General features: G+C 47.4%; 1 protein-coding gene across 9 annotated transcripts in view; it reads right to left on the bottom strand.

The window, feature by feature from the left end:
* Positions 1-18,696, bottom strand: part of TDRD12 (tudor domain containing 12) — a 167,917-nt gene that overhangs the window by 123,311 nt on the left and 25,910 nt on the right. For 4 of the 9 annotated variants that reach the window (XR_012226999.1, XM_073560834.1, XM_073560838.1 and 1 more), the window contains exons 2-6: positions 12,152-12,226; positions 10,081-10,230; positions 9,871-10,007; positions 9,669-9,788; positions 9,490-9,545 (exon numbers count right to left, since the gene is read on the bottom strand). Coding sequence is in view for 8 of the 9 variants with exons in the window: in XM_073560834.1 (XP_073416935.1) it covers positions 9,490-9,545; positions 9,669-9,788; positions 9,871-10,007; positions 10,081-10,230; positions 12,152-12,175 (487 nt within the window). In the remaining variant the exon portion in view is untranslated. Of the gene's footprint in view, positions 1-9,489; positions 9,546-9,668; positions 9,789-9,870; positions 10,008-10,080; positions 10,231-11,142; positions 11,334-12,151; positions 12,227-18,696 lie in introns of all 9 variants that reach the window. The other 5 variants (XM_073560840.1, XM_073560839.1, XM_073560836.1 and 2 more) reach the window with 3 other exon arrangements.

Below are 18,696 nucleotides of genomic sequence, written 5' to 3'. Positions count from 1 at the left end.
TGTTTCTCCTAGATCTATTTTCTAGATCATCTTGTTTTAAGTGCACTTCTGAAATCTTTTGCGTGTGCTGGTTCTGAGTTTTCTGCATTTTATTTACAGTGTCCTCAGTGGTGCTCACTCTCTCTTCCACAGCACCCATCCTAGCATCCGCCTTGTTTAGTGCCTCTTTAATTCCAATAATTTCTTCCTTAATATTATCAACCCGGCTGCTCAACTTAGTCAGTGTTTTTTTACAGAACAATAGCACCAGAAAGACATCTTTTAAAGTTGGTTCCCCTTCAGGGCCCTCCTCGTCAGCTTCACTATCCTCCTCTTCAGATGCACACTCAGAGACAGTGACTCCCCCTCCCCCCCCCTCCTTTCAGCCTCTCCTGCAGCTTCGTTGCTCATTCTCTCTCCCTCCAGCACAGTACCTTCTCCGGTGCCCCCCTCATCTTCCCTTGCAAAGCGCTGCAGCTTCTGGATAATTTGTGACCTTCTGCCATAGTTCTCAGTCAGTCTCTGTGCCTCCTCCACTCTCCCGGCGCCATCTTGCGCAGCCACACTGCCGTCCTCCCCGACGTCTTTCTGCCTCCTCCTCCCCATCTCCGCACTCTTCTTCACTCCTGGTGTCTCCACTCGGGCCTCGGGCACCCACCACAGCAGTAAGTGTGCACGGGTCTCTGTTATGTCGGCCTATTAAGGATTATTCTTCAGAATGACAGTGGAGCTCCTCAGCCTCACGTCCTCTCAAATCCGCGCCAGGCCACGCCCCCAAGTTCTTATGAATATGAAGTTTACTTCGCAATTTGGAGGCTCAGAACTAGAATTTTTGGATGTCAGATTAAAGTTAACCAATGGAGTTTTGTATACAGAAATTTTTCGTAAATCTTCATCCACAAACTCCCTCTTACATTATAATAGTGCACATCCCCATTACGTAAAGAATTCCTTGCCTTATGGCCAATTTTTGAGATTAAAGAAATTTAATAGTCATAATGAAGGTTTTCAGAGACAAGCGAATGAATTGCGTAGCAGATTCAAAAAAAGAGGATATCCTGATTCTGTTCTAGATTCCGCCTTACAGAGGGTTAATAGTGAACCAGTTATTAACGGGCAGATCAAAAAAGGAAAAGAGAAACGGTTTGTTTTTAGTTTTACATATTCTATGGATAGACACATTAGAACAGTCATCAGACAGAATTGGCACCTAGTCGAAAGTGACAGAGACCTCACAGATGTGGTCAGTAGGGGTCTTTTATTTGCGAGTAAAAGAAGTACTAACCTTCGAGATTTATTAGTCAAGAATATATTTCAAAACAAACGAAATAATTGGTTGGAATCTAGTGCCCCAAAGGGAAATTATATATGTAAAAACTGTTCTTGGTGTCCATTTAAATTAAGTGGCAAAACTGTAAAAATGGGACCTATATTTCACGAAGTCACGGAATTCATTACTTGCAGGACCTCCTTTGTAGTGTATGCATTGTTTTGCCCATGTGTTTTTTTCTACATTGGGAAAACTATCCGGCCTCTTTGTGTAAGATTCAGGGAACATTTCAATTCCATCAGCACAGGAAAGGGTGTCCCTAGACTTATAGAACACATGAGGAAGGTACATGGGGGGAATGCGGAAGCATTACGGTTTACTGGCATTGAAAGGGTGTCTGCACCGCAGTATGGAGGGAGTCATAAAAAACATCTTTTACAAATAGAGGCTAAATGGATCCTCTGTAGAAAAGCCACAGGTCCTTTGGGTCTAAATGAAAAAGTGGATATGTCCGTATTTCTCTGAACCGGTTATGATTGCTAGTTTTATTGCATATGGTGTATGTAAATTATGCTTATTTTAATTTTTTGGGGGGGTTTTTTTAAGACACGTTCAGGTAAAGGGTGGAGTTTCTTTTGTTCACACATGTGGTATAAAACAGGATTTTTGGGTTGCTTACCGTAAAATCTGTTTCTCGGAGCCTTCATTGGGGGACACAGAGACCATGGGTGTATGCTGCTGCCACTAGGAGGCTGACACTATGCAAAAAAAAGGTTAGCTCCTCCTCCACAGTGTACACCCCACCGACCGGCAGGGATTTCCTCAGTTAGTGAGAAAGCAGTAGGAGAAATAACAGAATAGATTGAAAACAGAACAAACAACTCAACTGTAACCATTCAACCAAAGTAAGAACAGGAGCTGTAGAACATGGGAGGGTGCTATGTCCCCCAATGAAGGCTCTGAGAAACAGATTTTACGGTAAGCAACCCAAAAATCCTGTTTTCTCGTTCGCCTTATTGGGGGACACAGAGACCATGGGACGTCCAAAAGCAGTCCCTGGGGTGGGAAACAAACTTCCATCAGGCCAGCGGACTCACCACCGCGGCCTGCAGAATCCTTCTACCTAGGCTGGCGTCCGCCGAAGCGTAGGTGTGGACTCTGTAGAATTTCACAAACGTGTGAACCGATGACCATGTTGCAGCTTTGCAAAGCTGCAGCGCGGAAGCTCTGTGGCGTACCGCCCAGGAGGCACCCACCGCCCGAGTAGAGTGGGCCCTGATCCCCGGAGGGGCTCCGCGACGCTTAACTCGGTAGGCTTCCAAAATTGCCGATCTGATCCAGCGAGCAATAGTGGCCTTTGACGCCGGGAGACCTTTCCGTTCCCCCTTTTTGAATAATGAAAAGAGACTCTGTCTTTCGCAAGGAAGCCGTCCTAGACAGATAGACTCTTATTGTCCTAACCAGGTCCAGCTTGTTCAAAGACCGCTCTCGGGGATGAGTTGGACTCGGACAGAAGGACGGTAGCACGATATCCTCATTGAGGTGAAACGAGGACACCACCTTCGGAAGGAAGGAGGGCGGAGGCCGCAGAACTACCTTATCCTGGTGAAGCACCAGAAAGGGAGAGCGGCAAGAAAAAGCTGCCAATTCCGACACGCGCCGGACGGAGGTGATGGCCACCAGAAAGGCCACCTTCCAAGAAAGAAGAGAAAAGGAAAACTTCCCTGAGAGGTTCAAAGGGAGAACCTTGCAGAACCTCAAGAACCAGATTAAGATCCCATGGATCCACGGGCGCCCTGTACGGCGGAACCGTGTGAGCCACGCCCTGAAGAAAGGTCTTGACTTGAGGACGGGAAGCCAACGTTCTCTGAAAGAAAATGGACAGCGCCGAAACTTGCCCCTTCAAGGAACTGAGGGCAAGCCCCGCTTCCAATCCTGCCTGGAGAAAGGCTAGGACTGAAGGGAGCGAAAAGTACATGGGCGCGATGTCATTGGTCTCACACCAAGTGAAATAGGCCTTCCAAGTACGGTAGTAGATCTTGGAAGATGATGGCTTTCTGGCTCGGATCATGGTCTGAATTACTTGGTTGGAAAATCCAGCTCGTTTCAAAACCTCGGTCTCAACAGCCACGCCGTTAAATTGAGCGGCCGAGACTTGGGGTGGCAAATCGGACCTTGGGACAGCAGATCTGCTCTGTCCGGAAGCTTCCAGGGAGCGTCCGCGAGAAGATTGACAATGTCCGCGAACCAAGACCTTCTGGGCCAATTCGGGGCGATGAGAATGACTGGAATTCCTTCTGCCTTGATCTTCCTCAACAGCTTGGGAAGAAGAGGCAGAGGAGGGAACAGGTAGGGAAGATCGAACTGGGACCAAGGAACGGCCAGGGCGTCGGCGCCCACTGCCAGAGGGTCCCGAGACCTGGACACGAATTGTGGGACTTTCCTGTTGAGGCGAGATGCCATGAGATCTATATCCGGGGTTCCCCACCGAAGGCAGAGCCGATGAAACACCTCCGGATGTAGGGACCACTCTCCCGCCGCGAGACCCTCGCGGCTGAGAAAATCGGCGGCCCAGTTGTCTACGCCGGGGATGTGGACCGCGGAAATTGTCGGAACGGAAATCTCCGCCCAAAGAAGAATTTTGGACACCTCCGCCAGGGCTGAGACACTCCGTGTTCCCCCTTGGCGGTTGACATATGCCACCGCTGTGGCATTGTCTGTCTGAACCCGAACAGGCAGTCGCTTGAGAAGCCTCTCCCAGTGAACGAGAGCCAGATGGATCACTCGAATCTCTAGAACGTTGATCGGTAGTGCTGATTCCCGATCCGACCATCGACCCTGAACAGTGTGGTTGCGGAACACTGCACCCCAGCCGAGGAGACTGGCATCTGTGGTTACTATCTGCCAGTGAATGGGAAGGAAGGATCGACCCGATAGGATGAGAGGTGACGTCAACCACCAGTTGAGAGACCGCTTGATCCGGCATGAAAAATGGGCAGGGCGATCCAGGTACAGAGGCGACCTGTTCCATCTCGACAGAATGGCCTGCTGGAGAGGTCTGGCGTGAAATTGGACAAAGGGAACCGCCTCTATCGCCGCCACCATCTTTCCCAGGACCCTCATGGCTGTACGGAGGGACGGGGATCGTGTGATCTGCAGCGATTGTACCTCCTGCTGCAGGGAAAGGATCTTCTCTTGAGGGAGAAAGACCCTTGACCGACGAGTGTCGAACAGTAGGCCTAGAAAGACCAAACGTTGGGTAGGAACCAGACAGGACTTTCTCCTGTTGACGATCCACCCGAAATTGGAAAGAGTGTCTAGGACGATTAACAAACTTTGGTGAGCCTGTTGAAATGAGGGAGCTTTGATCAGAATATCGTTGAGGTACGGAAAAAGAGCGAGACCTCTGACTCTCAACAAAGCCATCAACGCAGCCATGATCTTCGTGAAGACTCTGGGAGCGGTGGCGAGACCGAAGGGCAGTGCGACGAATTGGTAATGGTGCTGCCGAATCGCAAAACGCAGAAACTTCTGATGTCCGGAGAAGATTGGAACATGTAAATAGGCATCTTGGATGTCTATTGAGCAAATGAATTCCTGCTCCTCCATGGAAGCGATGACCGAGCGAAGCGACTCCATTCGGAAGTGGCGAAGGCGGACTCTCTTGTTGAGCAGCTAGAGATCCAAGATGGGACGAACTGCGCCGTCTTTTTTCGGCACTACAAACAGGTTCGAATAAAACCCTGTGAAGCGCTCCGATTCGGGAACGGGCACAATCACTCCAGAACTGAGAAGAGAGGCGATAGCCGTAGAGAACCCCGGGATCAAGGCTGGATCTTTTGGAGGCCGGGATTCGAAGAAACGATCCCGTGGAAGAGAGACAAACTCTATCTTGTATCCTGAGGATACGACCTCCCTGACCCAAGCGTCCTCTACGGAGGCCAGCCAAACTTCTCTGAAGAAAAGAAGTCGACCTCCCAATTGGAAGGGCCCCTCGGGTGCCCGACGATAGTCATGCTGATGTAGACCGTCCAGATCTAGATCTGGACGGTCTGCCCTGGGAAGAGTGGGATCGCCAGGAAGGAGTGGGTCTGAAAGAAACTTTCTTCCTATCCTGGCGTGCCTGCGGTCTCTGTTGATTGGAGGAGTTGTCCGCCATAATGAAACGGCGGAAAGTCCGAAAGGGTCGAAACTGACGCCTTAGTGGAGGTCTGCCAGGCTTGGACTGAGGGAGGAGTGAACTCGTGCCTCCGGTGGCGTCCTCAATAATCTGGTCCAATTGGGACCCAAAAAGGCGCACCCCTTGAAAAGGCAGGTTAGTGAGGGACTTTTTAGAAGACAAGTCCGCTTGCCAGGCCTTTAGCCAAATAGTACGTCGAATTGCAACTACGTTGCTTGACGCCTGAACTGCGCAGGATGCTGCATCCAAGGAAGCAGAAAGATAGTCCCCCGCATGGGAGATCTGATTGGCGAGATCGGCCAAACGCTCCGGTTGCGCCTTATCTTGGATGCCTTGACGGAGGTCGTCTGCCCACATCGCTATGGCTTTTGCTGCCCAGGATGAAGCAAAGATTGGACATACCGCCGCTGAAGCCGCTTCGAAAGCAGACTTTGCCAGGGATTCTATAATCCTGTCATTAGAATCTTTTAGGGACGCCACGCCTGAAAGCGGGAGAACCGTGTTATTGGAAAGCCTGGACACGGGCGGATCCACCGAGGGAGAAGCAGACCAGTTGTCCGTGAGCTCCTTAGCAAACGGATAGAGTACGCCGAGACGCTTCCCTCTTTGAAAGCGTCTGGTCGGATCTTCTCTTTCCCTGGTAAAAATCTTTCCAAACTCGGAATGGAAAGGAAATACCCTGGAGGGAGTTTCTGCCCGTCTGAATGAAACCTCCTGATGGGGATTCAGCAATATCGAAAGTATGATGGATCGCTGCAATGAGGTTCTGCACTGTGACCTTCATGTTTGCATTCTGGTCTGAATCCAGCTCTAAAATCCCCTCAGATGACCTGTCCGAAAACGCTTCACCTGACTCGGGAGAGGAGGCCCGAGAGGGAGGTTGCTGAGACGGGCTATGCGGTGAGATGGGGCTAGGAGAGGATTCCGGCTGGGGATCTCGCCTGGGTCGTTTGCGACTAACGCTGGCTGACTCAGATGGAATCTCTTGGGACCTGCTGGGCCCTGCCGAAGTGTCCAGGGGCAACTTATCCAGAACGGCAACTAGGGATTGAGACACCTTGGTGAAGTCTGCCACTGATTGAGATAGAGAGGAGGCCCAGCCAGGCATGGGGGGTTCACTCTCACCTGGGGCCGTAGATGGCTCCTGGGCGGCGTCCGACTGAATTGGATTGCTACAATCCAGACAGAGGGGAGAGGACTGACCTGAGGGAAGTTTGCGATTGCACGAAAAACATGCAAAGAACTTGACTAGGGTGCAGGGGAGGGCCATAGAGCGGGTACGATCAGATTTCGAGTTAGACATAATGAAAACCTGAGGTAGTGCCGGAAGGTTGGGGGACAGAAGGCGGAGAAGGGTCAGTCTGCAGTGCAGAGCTACTCACGGACCGGTGTCCCCAAAGCACAGGCTGCTGGATATCCGGAGATGTGAGTCCGGCTGACAGGCTGTGAAGATGGTGCCTGCCTGTAGAGAAGCGAGCGTCCAGGAGAAGGGGAAGGGCGGAGCTCGCCGCAGGGTTACCCAATCGCTGCCCCCTGGCCATAACAGGCTGAGCAGGAGAAGGAAAGGCGGGGGGAGGGCCTGGGGAGAGCGGGAGAAAAGCCCGCTTAGAAGAAAGGGGCGGGGGGCGTGGCCGCGACGCTGCGGTAGGCCCGAACAGAAGCCGGGGGCCTAAATTAGTTGCGGCGGCCGCCTGTCAGCAGGGGGTCGGCACGGAGGTCGGGACAAGGACGCCGCCGCTGAAAGCTGCTTCCCAGCATGGAAGAAGGGGAGGGAGAGGCCCTGTGCTCTCTGTCCCCAGAAAGGGGGGAGGGAAGGGGAGGAGCGGAGGGCAGCAATATAAGGATGATGTGCCCGTAGGGTGGCTGCGGAGAACCGCAGCGCCCGCATCCCTGTGCCAATGAAGAGGACCCCCTGTCCGTCGGGAATGGGCAGCCAGGTAAAATAAAAAAGGCCATACTCACCCATCCCCGATCCATTACCTGGATTGAAGAGCTCCTGTGTCTCCTCCAACCAACAGGCTCTGGTAGGCGAGTGGGTGGGAGACTGGCGACAAGGACCCCTGGAGTCGCTGGCACGTCTTGGTGTCGGCGTCCGTCTGGGCTGCAGGTCCTGTCGCGGAGAACTGCAAGGATACGGGGTGGCAATACACGCCGTACTCGCAGACTCCATGTGGGTGTACAGATGTGACTGTTCACTCTGTATCCCTCCGTAGAACCTGTAAAGGAACGACGCACGACGAGGTAGATATGGGTCTAATGAAAGACCCGTGTCCACCTCCTACTGACACTAAGCTAAACTGAGGAAATCCCTGCCGGTCGGTGGGGTGTACACTGCGGAGGAGCTAACCTTTTTTTGCATAGTGTCAGCCTCCTAGTGGCAGCAGCATACACCCATGGTCTGAGAAATTAGTGTTTCCTTGAGCCTGAGCATGGGACCTGTTGAATTGCATTGTGCACGAAACGGCTGTCGTCCGTCTTTTTGCATTTCTCCCGTGCCAACGCCTATGCTTTATTAACATGAAATAAAGTGAATCATTTCAAGAGAACGGTGAGTGCCATCCTGCTGTCTTTTTCTACTACGATACTCTATTAATAATCCCTATTACTCCACTCCAGAACGCTTCAAGATTTGGACAGGACCATAACATGTGCAGTAGGGCGGCTGTGTTTGTTCGATACCTTGGACAAAGAGGATCGGGCCTAACTCCAATATCGAATAAAAACTTGGGAGTGCGATAAACTTGATGAATTACATATAAATGTGACAAATGGTGGGCTTCTCCCAGTGAGAGTCCGGGAACTCTTTCTAATATTTCTGACCATAAATTGTCCTCAATAGGACCAATATCTCGCTCCCACCTCTCCTTCGCACGCACAGGATGATTCAGAAGCACCAAATGCAGTATGACCCAATATATATGAGAAATCATCCCAGATGTCCTGTGGATATTTCAATACGCTGTATCATCTTATTCCTTTACATTGGTTTTCCCGCAATGAGGCTTTCTGCTTGGTATGCTTGTCTAAGTTGTAAATACTTGTAAAATTCTGAATCCCAAATTCCATACGCAAATAAGTAAAATCTCTAAATCTATCTCCTTCCAATATATGTTCAAATCTACGTATCCCTCTTCAGGCCCAGCTCTCAAAACCCTCCAAGTGGCTGAGATTAGAAAGGGAAGGGGTATTCCATATAGAAGTATGAGACACCCCATAGATATCCTGCATTTTTTTAACTTTTTCCCATAGTTTCTGTATTAACAGCAGAGTAGGGAATTCATGTGGTTTTGTACCAAACACCCCCCCCCCCCCCCCCCCCCCGAGTCCAATACCTCGTAGAGACTATCCAAGTCAAAGTATCGCTGCAAAAGTTGACGCTGAGCTCCCCCAGGATGATTTACAACCGTGTATGTGTTGTAACTGTGCTGACATGTAGTAAACCCATGGGTTAGGGACAGCCAAACCATTGCTTTTTTCTCTTTGCAAAAGTTCCAATCTGATCCGTGGAGGTCCTTTACCCCATAGTAGCTCTCTAAATAGTGAATTTATCTTATTCAAAAATATCTGCGGAATCCATTGTGGCGAATTGTGTAGAATAAATAGTAATTGAGGCAGTTGTCCAATAATATTGCTAGGTCATGAAGCACTCAGCAGAGGCTACTGCCAATCGGATGGAGCTGCGCCGTCTAGCTTCCTTCATTGACCCTGTCACAGCTGATCGGTGGGGGTGCCTGGTGTCGGACCACCAACAATGTAATTTTGAAACGACCATCATCCACAGAAGGTATCTGATCCTCTCCTGCTGCACTCGTGTCATGGACTAAATAAAGGAATGTTTTATCGGATGGTGGGTGCCACCTTTTTTTCTCCATTTTTGGACAAATATTGAAAACCTATCCCAAGGAGAAATTATCAATATCATTTGACCAGAAAACCCCCTTAACGCTCTGTGTATCAGTGAAGCTTGAACGATCATTGCCATCATATCCTAATAATACGTCGCCAATGTCTCCGCTGGAGGATGTTAATGACTACCATCCCAGCTAAAACATAACCTTACCATTAAGCAGTTGTCGGAAGTAATGGACGGCAGCGACATCCCAACTTTCTGCTAGTCTAAAATGAAAGACAGAAAAGTTAAGTCGGACGACTCGGGGGTAAAAGTAAAACCTATCAAATTGACTTACTAACAGCAGATGTGGCACTGAGGTGTCCGGTCTTGCATTTCAGCTCGCTCACCTTATCTCCGACTTGCTTTGAAGAACGTCGATGCGCAGAGATACCGGACGAATGTGGTGAAGCCTAAATTTCGTTGCACGGAATGGGAGGTCCTGGCATTCCTTCACGGGAAAACGAATGCTGCGATGGTAGAAGAAGAGAGCAGTGAAGGTTGCGTTATATAAGTGGGGCTCATACCTTTAGGTTAGGAGAGGACTCTCACTTGCTCTTTTTAATGGGACAGTACACTGCGTAATCCAGCAGGAAACAATCCACCAGTTCGCTCTCCGCGCTGCAGGTAGTGGATTCCAAGATGGCTCGGCACCAACTCTTCCTTTTTTCGGAGAAAACTACACAAACCTGAAAGGAAACAATCATCAGCGACTGTCGGCTTAGGCGACTAACACGTGATCATATCTGTCGGATTTATTACCGTCCCAACAGGTAAGGACGCCGGCTTCAGCTCCTCCACATCTCTATATACCATGCTGTAGAGTAAGTTCAGCTTAGCAAACAGCTGCTCATACTTCTTGCTATCAGTTTCCTTCAGTATCTCGCAGAAGAAGCAGCTCGGGTCCACAATCTGAAGAGAAGGCGGGTTAGGAATAAACATGAGAGGAATGAACAACGGTAAATGGGGTCTTATACGCTACCAATTTCTTGGAATGAACGTGGACTAGCACTCTCCAGAGCGTTGTGCTACAACTACTCTCATCATCTCTCCTGGGAAAGACGAGCAGGACGTTGCATGGGCCAACAGTTGGTATGCTGCTAACCGGGCCTCCCCTAGCCAGAAAATGTAATATACAGTGTGTGTGTGTGTGTGTGTGTGTGTGTGTGTGTGTGTGTGTGTGTGTGTGTGTGTGTGTGTGTGTGGGGGGGGGGGGGGACTCCACCATTCAAACATGTCACAAATTTTTGACAGGCGTAAATATATATCCATGTCGGTCTCCTTCCCATGAGCCATCTGTTAAAATACTACCAGTAAGATCTGCAGTCAATCTACTTCCCCCTCTGGCAGCTTTAACTGTAGTCGCGGTCACCCTCTGCCAATCTCTATACATAGTGGTAGTAAGTTCTCCAGTAAGCTACATATAAAAACCCAAGTAAATTTCCTCCTCCTCTGGCAGCTTTATTAGCAGAATATGCAGGATAGGAGAAATGTGGTCAGGCAATCCGCTCTGCGAATCACTATAAAGGATTACTACTACAGTGGTCTTTATTCAACGCGTTTCGGAGTCTCACAGAACTCCTTCCTCAGGTGGCTTTTTCCTGAGGAAGTAGTTCTGTGAGACTCCGAAACGCGTCGAATAAACACCACTGTAATAATAATCCTTTATAGTGATTCGCAGCGCAGATTGCCTGACCATATTTTTCCTATCCTGCATATTCTACGTCGGTCCACCGTGGATCTGTGGTTCTGCAGCAGCGAATCCTCCATGCTCATTACAAGCTCTATCTGGTGAGTGTAATACTTTCAAATTGATATACTTACACTGGATAATGTACTATTGCGCTATTTCTATTCAATAGTATCCCTAGCTTCATATGCAGTTCATTTTCCAGTCAGCCGGGAATCTCTAAATAAAATCCCAGTAAGTCCTCTTTTCAGTCTCCTTCCACCTCTGATAGCTGTAAATAAAGCCCCTGGTAAGTGGCCCAGTCAGTCTCCTCCACCTCTGGAATCTGTAAATACAGCACCAGTAAGTTCAACAGTCAGTCTCCTTCCTCATTTGGTAGCTGTAAATAAGCCCCTCTGTAAGTTCCCTGATAAGTATTCTCTGGCAGCTGGAAATATAGTTCCTAGGAAATTTTACAGTATCTTTTTCCCTTTCTGGCAGGTATAAATATAGCTTCCACTAAGCTCTCCATCTCCCTCTGGCAGCTGTATAAAAAAAGTAACCTATAATAAATTCTGCAGTTAGTCTTCTTCCCACTCTAGTAGCTGGAAATATATTTTCCAGCAAGTTCAGTTTCTTTCCCCATCACACAGCTATAAATATAGCCCTACTAAGTTCTAAATCAATCTCCTTCCCCTTAAGGCAGCTGTTAATTCAGTTCCCAGTAAGTCCTTCTGCAGAGAGTTAGATAAGAATTGTATCATGGAGTATGAGCAAGTGTAAAGGAATATTACACTCTTGCTCATAGGACAATCCTCAGGTCCTCAGCTATACTGGTACGTACTGTAGAGGCTCTGCTCCTTTCCTGACAAGCAGACAGACAGATTTCATGTAGGATATCTACACATAGACCTGGCTGTGGGGAGAGTGACTGAGCACGTATGACCACCAGCACACAGCTCAGTAGGTGGACGTGCACATTGATATACACTGTGAACACCAGGTGGCGCCATACCATGTAAGAAAATATCCAATCTTCACTGAATCTTTTTTATTGTATGTAAATGGTAAAATTAAATTAGTTTTTTTATGTTCTGTACAATGAATATAACATTTAATGATAATACGACGCCTTGAAAGGTAAATGACTATTGGACTTTTTACCTGTATTATTGCCAAACTGTACATGCTTCCATCAACTTCACAGGCAACTTGGAAGATTCTCTACAAAGATCTGTACTAAAAAAGAAAAAAGAAGAAATATAGACGATGAGTTAGAGGAGGTCAAATATAGAGTAAGCAGAGTTCTGCTCCTTTAGAGGACGGACAGAACAGTAGACATTAGGTGCCAGATTACATTTTTCAGTTAGTGGAATGTCATTTCTTGTGTCTGGACACAAAATAAACCTATAAGGATAGTCATCTCTGAGGCTACAGTGTTCTATGAGGGAGAGACCGGAGGGACTGGTGTAGAAACTCTTCCACCATGCACCATAAACTGCTTAAGAGTGCCCATTACATAGAACTGGGCAGTTACCAGTACTGGCCAGTCCTGCTCCCCAGGGGAATCCGACTTTACACCTACGAACAGATCCCCATCTTCCTTAAAGACAACCCGTACATTACTGATGGCTACAGAGCATATCTTCCATCCCGTTTGTGTCTGAAGAGCCTCTTCATTTTATCAAATGAGACTGTCAACATTTGGAGCCATTTGTTGGGTTTTTTGCTCTTCTTTACTCTCGGTGTTTATGACATGATGTCAGTTCTGCCGTCAGCGAATGCTTCCAGGGAAGACTTTATTTAAGAATCCTTTCACATGTCATTGATTCATTTATGTTCAGTGTCCATTGGACTTGCACATTGACCCCTCTGGATGTTTTTTTTTTTTTTTTTTGGCGCTCTAGACATGTACAACTATGTACAATACACATTCAATTGAGTATGCCATATTTGACTATCTTTTACCATTAGACATATGTCTGTTATGTGCAATGCCCATGGGCTGACTGAACGTTGTGCCATGTAGATTTCGAGCACTGGTATCATTTTATTTACCCTGTCCTTGTCTGTCCTGATTGTTGTATCATTGGGGCTTATCCCCCCTATTTTAGTCAACTTGTATACTTGTCAGCACTTGATGTGAGTACTAATAAAATTTATACTTTTGCATATATTTTGGATCCGTTACTCCGTTTTCTCCTTTTTAAGATTAGCATATGGAGTGGTAATCCATGCACAAGGCGTTTTTGGACCATGGTCACCGCCTTGTCTCGTTCTCTGATACTGGGCATTATCATATATCTATAAGGATAGTCATCTCTGGCCCCTTAAAATACCTTAAGGATTGTTCTAAAGTTCCAACTTCAAAAGCGCACCCACCACCTTCTCCCTGTCTGCAGGAGAGGTGTGCACCTCAAGACTCACATATTGGCGAAACGATGCTCTGTCCGATGCTGCAGCAACACTGAAGAAAAGCAGGGCCATTAAAGCTGTTTGGATCATGCGCTCTAGTGATCCGTCCAACTATAGATCAGTGTGTAGAAGTTTTAACAGCCGAGCTGCAATACTGCAGTGGAGGTCGGTAATCCAAACAATGAGATTTAAACAATGAAATAAAAAATGACTCAGTTCTTGAGATTTATTTTTTTAAGTTTAAAAGCTGTAAAGTTGCTTCTTTTTGCAACTTTCAGCATTATTGGTGTTGAGACAACAACCTTCAAGTCTCTGACTTCCTTGAAAGGGATATTTACGCACCAGTGTGGTAGAAACCTTTAGGCTGTGTGCACCCGTGGCGTTTTTGCAGAGCAAGGGTTGTCACAAAACCTGATGAGTTTCCTGATGCCAGTAAAGTCTCATGCCCGCGTTCCTTATTTGTGACCAGCGGATTTAAATCTACAGCACGGCAATTCTTTCAGGCGTTTTTTCTACGATTGACGTCAGTGAAAAACGCTACAAAAACGCAGGTCTAAAAATTATAGGGGGAAAAGTGCCGGGGAGTGTTTATTTCAATAAAATATTTTTATGCATGTTTCTCTTTCTGATAGACACCTTTCCCTTATTAACACCAGGGCTTGATGTCACCTATGTTTTTGGATAACTCACAAGTGTCATCAAACCCCAGCCCCATTACCAACCCCCCAGTGCAATCGGGAAGAACAAAGGCCAAGCGCATCTAATGTGATGTGCCACTTCTGGGGTTGGCTGAGGGCTGGGAAGGGACCAGTATCCATAGACCATCTGTTATGAATGAGTCACCGAGGAGGAAAAACAAAAACAAGCTAAGCCACAGAAAACCAGAGAGGTTGGTAACTAAGCGGATTGCAGACCCCTGATCCTATCCACACAACATGCAGTAGCCATGGAGCGTACCTACGATGATCCTAGACGCCGCGTCACAGCCGGAGAACTAATTAAGCCTAAAGCAAGTAAAGGGGAAATCTAAACTGCCCCAGAGCAGACCCCAAAGCAATAGACAGCCCCCAAACATGTATTGTCGGTGAGACAAGATGAAAACACAAACACAGATAGAACAATAGGCTGAGCAAATGATGGGGCCCACACTAACTAGAAAGGACAGGAAAGGAAAGATGCTGTCTGCAATCACGCACAAAACCCTGCCAAAAATGTCCAACACATTCTGATAACAAAAACCCTGAAGTCGCTATACTTCAATTCCCTATATCAGCACTCTGGTATATTCTGAAGACAGAGCAAAAAGAGACCTATCTGATCAGGGACAAAAAGCAAACTGGCATAAACAGAGACATAAGAATGGAAATTCGGCACAGCCCCAGCAGGGGCTGGCTGACCACAAAAACTGAGTAAACCAGACCAAATCTCATGTGAAAAAATAGCAGAGCACACTTCGCTTGAGAAGGCAGGAACAGAACTGGAAACCAGAACCTCAGGGCAGGAAAAAATCATCAGCACAAAATTAGGGAGTCGGCTGTCTTAAATCCAGTCAGAGACTAATGAAACACGCTATGGATCTTAAACGCAACTGGAAGAGCCAATCGAAAAGAAACCGGGTTAAGAATCTCCAAAATCCTATAAGGTCCAATAAATCTTGGCTTGAACTTTGGAGACGCAACCTTCATAGAGATATTTTTTGACGACAACCAAACCATATCACCCACTTTAAACCGGGGACCAATGGTCCTATGCCAGTTGGAAAACCGCTGGGCCTTTTCTTGAGAGAGGGACAACTTATCCTCCACTTGGTCCCAAATCTGCTGCATTCTCTCTACCACAGTGTCAACACCTGGGCAGGCTGAAGATTCCATTTGCCCTGAAGAAAATCGAGGATGAAACCCAAAGTTACAGAAAAAGGGCGACATCAATGTGGCAGAACTAGCTCTATCATTTAGGGCGAATTCGGCCAAGGGCAAAAATGAGACCCAATCATCCTGATCAGCATATATAAAACATCTCAAATAGGACTCCAAAGTCTGGTTTGCTCTCTGTCTGCCCATTGGTCTGTGGGTGAAACGCAGAGGAGAAGGATAACTGAATTCCCAGCTTGGAACAAAAAGCTCTCCAAAATCTGGAGACAAACTGGACTCCTCTGTCCGACACAATGTTCTCAGGAATCCCATGCAACCGAACCACCTGTTGTAAAAATAAGGGCACCAACTCTGAGGAAGATGGCAGCTTTGGGAGTGGTACAAGATGGACCATCTTAGAAAATGTATCACAAATCAACCAGATAACAGTCATTCTCTGAGAGACAGGAAGATCAGAAATAAAATCCATTGAGATATGGGTCCATGGCCTCTTGGGCACCGGCAAGGGCATCAACAACCCACTAGAACGAGAACAGGGTTTAGACCGGGAATAAGTCCCACAAGACTGCACAAAATTCCTGACATCACGAGATAAGGCGGGCCACCAAAAAGACCGACTCACCAAATCTCTGGTACCAAAAATGCCTGGATGACCAGCCAACGCCGAGCAATGAACTTCAGACATCACTCTCTTCCTCCACTGGTCAGGAACATACAATTTTCCCATAGGACAACGCTCAGGTTTGTCCTCCTGAAATTCTTCCAGGGCATGTCTCAAATCGGGCGAGATGGCAGAAACAACTACCCCCTCACCTAGGATGGTAGCAGGTTTGGTCACAATAGGAGAATCAGCAAAGAAACTCCTAGAAAGGGCGTCTGCCTTAACATTCTTAGTGCCCGGAAGAAAGGAGACCACAAAATCAAAACGCGTGAAAAACAAGGCCCACCTAGGCTTTCTAGGATTCAAGCGTTTGGCTGACTCCAGGTAAATCAAATTCTTGTGGTCAGTGAGGACCACAACTTGATGTCTAGCTCCCTCCAACCAATGTCTCCACTCCTCGAATGCCCACTTCATGGCCAACAATTACCGATTCCCCACATCATAGTTGAGGAGTTCAAATGGGGAGAATTTTCGGGAAAAGAAGGCACAGGGATTCATTTTAGAAGTCACCGAATCTTTTTGGGACAAAACAGCTCCTGCACCAATCTCCGAAGCATCTACCTCTACCTGAAATGGAAGTGAGACATCAGGTTGCCGTAAAACCGGAGCAGAATTGAACCTCCGCTTCAGCGCCCTTCTTGGTCAGATCAGTCAGTGGTTTGGCAATACCAGAAAAATTAGCTATAAATTTAAGATAAAAATTAGCAAAACCCAAAAACTTCTGGAGAGGCTTCAAAGAAGTGGGCTGAACCCAATCATAAATGGCCTGTACCTTGGCCGGGTCCATTTCAATACTTGACAGAGACAAAATAAATCCCAAAAATGAAATCCTCTGTACACCAAAAAGGCATTTCGATCCCTTAACATACAGGGAATTCTCATTCAAAATCCGGAACACAGTCCGAACATGTTGCACATGAGAATCCCAATCACTGGAAAAGATCAGAATATCATCCAAATAGATGATCAAAAACTTATCCACAAAGTCTCGGAAAATATCATTCATGAAGGATTGGAAGACAGAAGGGGCATTAGTGAGCCCAAAAGGCATCACCAGGTACTCAAAATGTCCCTCTAGAGTATTAAACGCCGTCTTCCATTCATCCCCATGCTTGATGCGAGTAAGATTATACGCCCCCCTGAGGTCAAGCTTAGTAAACCAGCAGGCACCTTTAACTCTGGAGAATAAATCAGAAATCAGGGGTAACGGATACTGATATTTAACCGTAATCTTGTTAAGGGAACGATAGTCAATACAAGGCCTTAATGTACCATCTTTCTTGGCCACAAAAAAAAAAGCACCTAAGGGTGAAGAGGATGGTCTAATATGAACCTTCTCCAACGACTCCTTAATATAAGATCGCATAGCCTCATGCTCGGGTACAGATAAGTTGAAAAGTCGAACCTTGGGAAATTTACACCCAGGGCTCAACTCAATTGCACAGTCATAACTCCTATGAGGAGGCAAAGACGCAGACTTACTCTCAAATACATCATAAAAATCAGCCAAATAGTCAGGAACATCATGAGACTGGGGAGAGGTGGAGAAAACAGGAGTGTCAGGCTAAGTGCACACGTACCGGAACTCTCGCGGAAATTACCGCGAGAATTCCGGAATTCCAGTCCGCGGGAAAATCGCATTTTAAATTCCCGCGATTTTCCCGCGGAAAAACTAGCATTTTGCAAGCGTATTTAGCTTGCAAAATGCTAGCGTTCTCCAAGCGATCTGTAGCATCGCTTGGAGAACTGATTGACAGGTTGGTCACACTCGTCAAACATAGTGTTTGACGAGTGTGACCAACTTTTTACTACTGAGGCTGCCTATGCAGCATCAGTAGTAAAATATAGAATGTAAAAAAAAAATAAACGGTGTTATTCTCACCCTCCGACGTCCCGCGCATCCGTTCCCAGTAATCCTTTGCGAAAATGCCCGCGATGACGTCAGTTCTCGTGGGATCGCGACGTCTCGCGGTAATTCGCGATGTCGCGCGAATGACCGCGAGACTTCGCGATCCCGCGAGAACGGACGTCATCGCGAGCATTTTCGCAAAGGACTACTGGGACTGGAGCGTGAAGAGAGGCGGGAAGGCTGCGCTGGACGTCGGAGGGTGAGAATAACAATATTTTTTATTTTAAATTCTATTTTTTACAGGGATATGGTACCCAAAGCCCGGAGGACAGTCTCCTCTCCTCCGGACCGTGGGTACCATCCGCAATTGTTCTGCTTACTTTTCGCATGGTGTGCACAGCCACATGCGGGAAATAAGCGGAACAATGTATTCCTATGGGTGCGGGATCGCCGCGATTCCGCAAATTAATGAGCATGCTGCGGTTTTTACCGCGAAGCGATTCCGCCGCGGTAAAAACCGCAGCATTAGCACAGCATTGCGGAATCCCATAGGAATGCATGGGATGCTCATTTTTCGCGTTTTCGCGGCAAAATCGCGCGGTTAAAACCGCCGCGGAAACGCGAAAAAAATGCAACGTGTGAACTCAGCCTCTCCAAGAGAACACCGACAGCCCCAACTCACCACAGACACAGATTTCCAATCCAAAACTGGATTATGGATTTGCAACCAGGGAAAACCCAGAACAATGGTATCATGCTAATTATGCAGTACCAAAAATCTACAATTTTCTTGGTGGTCTGGGGCGACCCGCATTATCACCTGGGTCCAAAACTGAGGTTAATTCTCCACCAAAGGAGTAGCATCAATACCCCTCAAAGGAATAGGCGTCTGCAGAGGTATCATAGGAAAACC

Source organism: Dendrobates tinctorius, unplaced genomic scaffold, assembly GCF_039654945.1.
Source record: "Dendrobates tinctorius isolate UK_male_01 unplaced genomic scaffold, ASM3965494v1 ptg000307l, whole genome shotgun sequence".
Lineage (NCBI taxonomy): Eukaryota > Metazoa > Chordata > Amphibia > Anura > Dendrobatidae > Dendrobates > Dendrobates tinctorius.
Note: the sequence above shows the minus strand (reverse complement) of the source record. Positions and strands in the feature narration are given on the sequence as shown.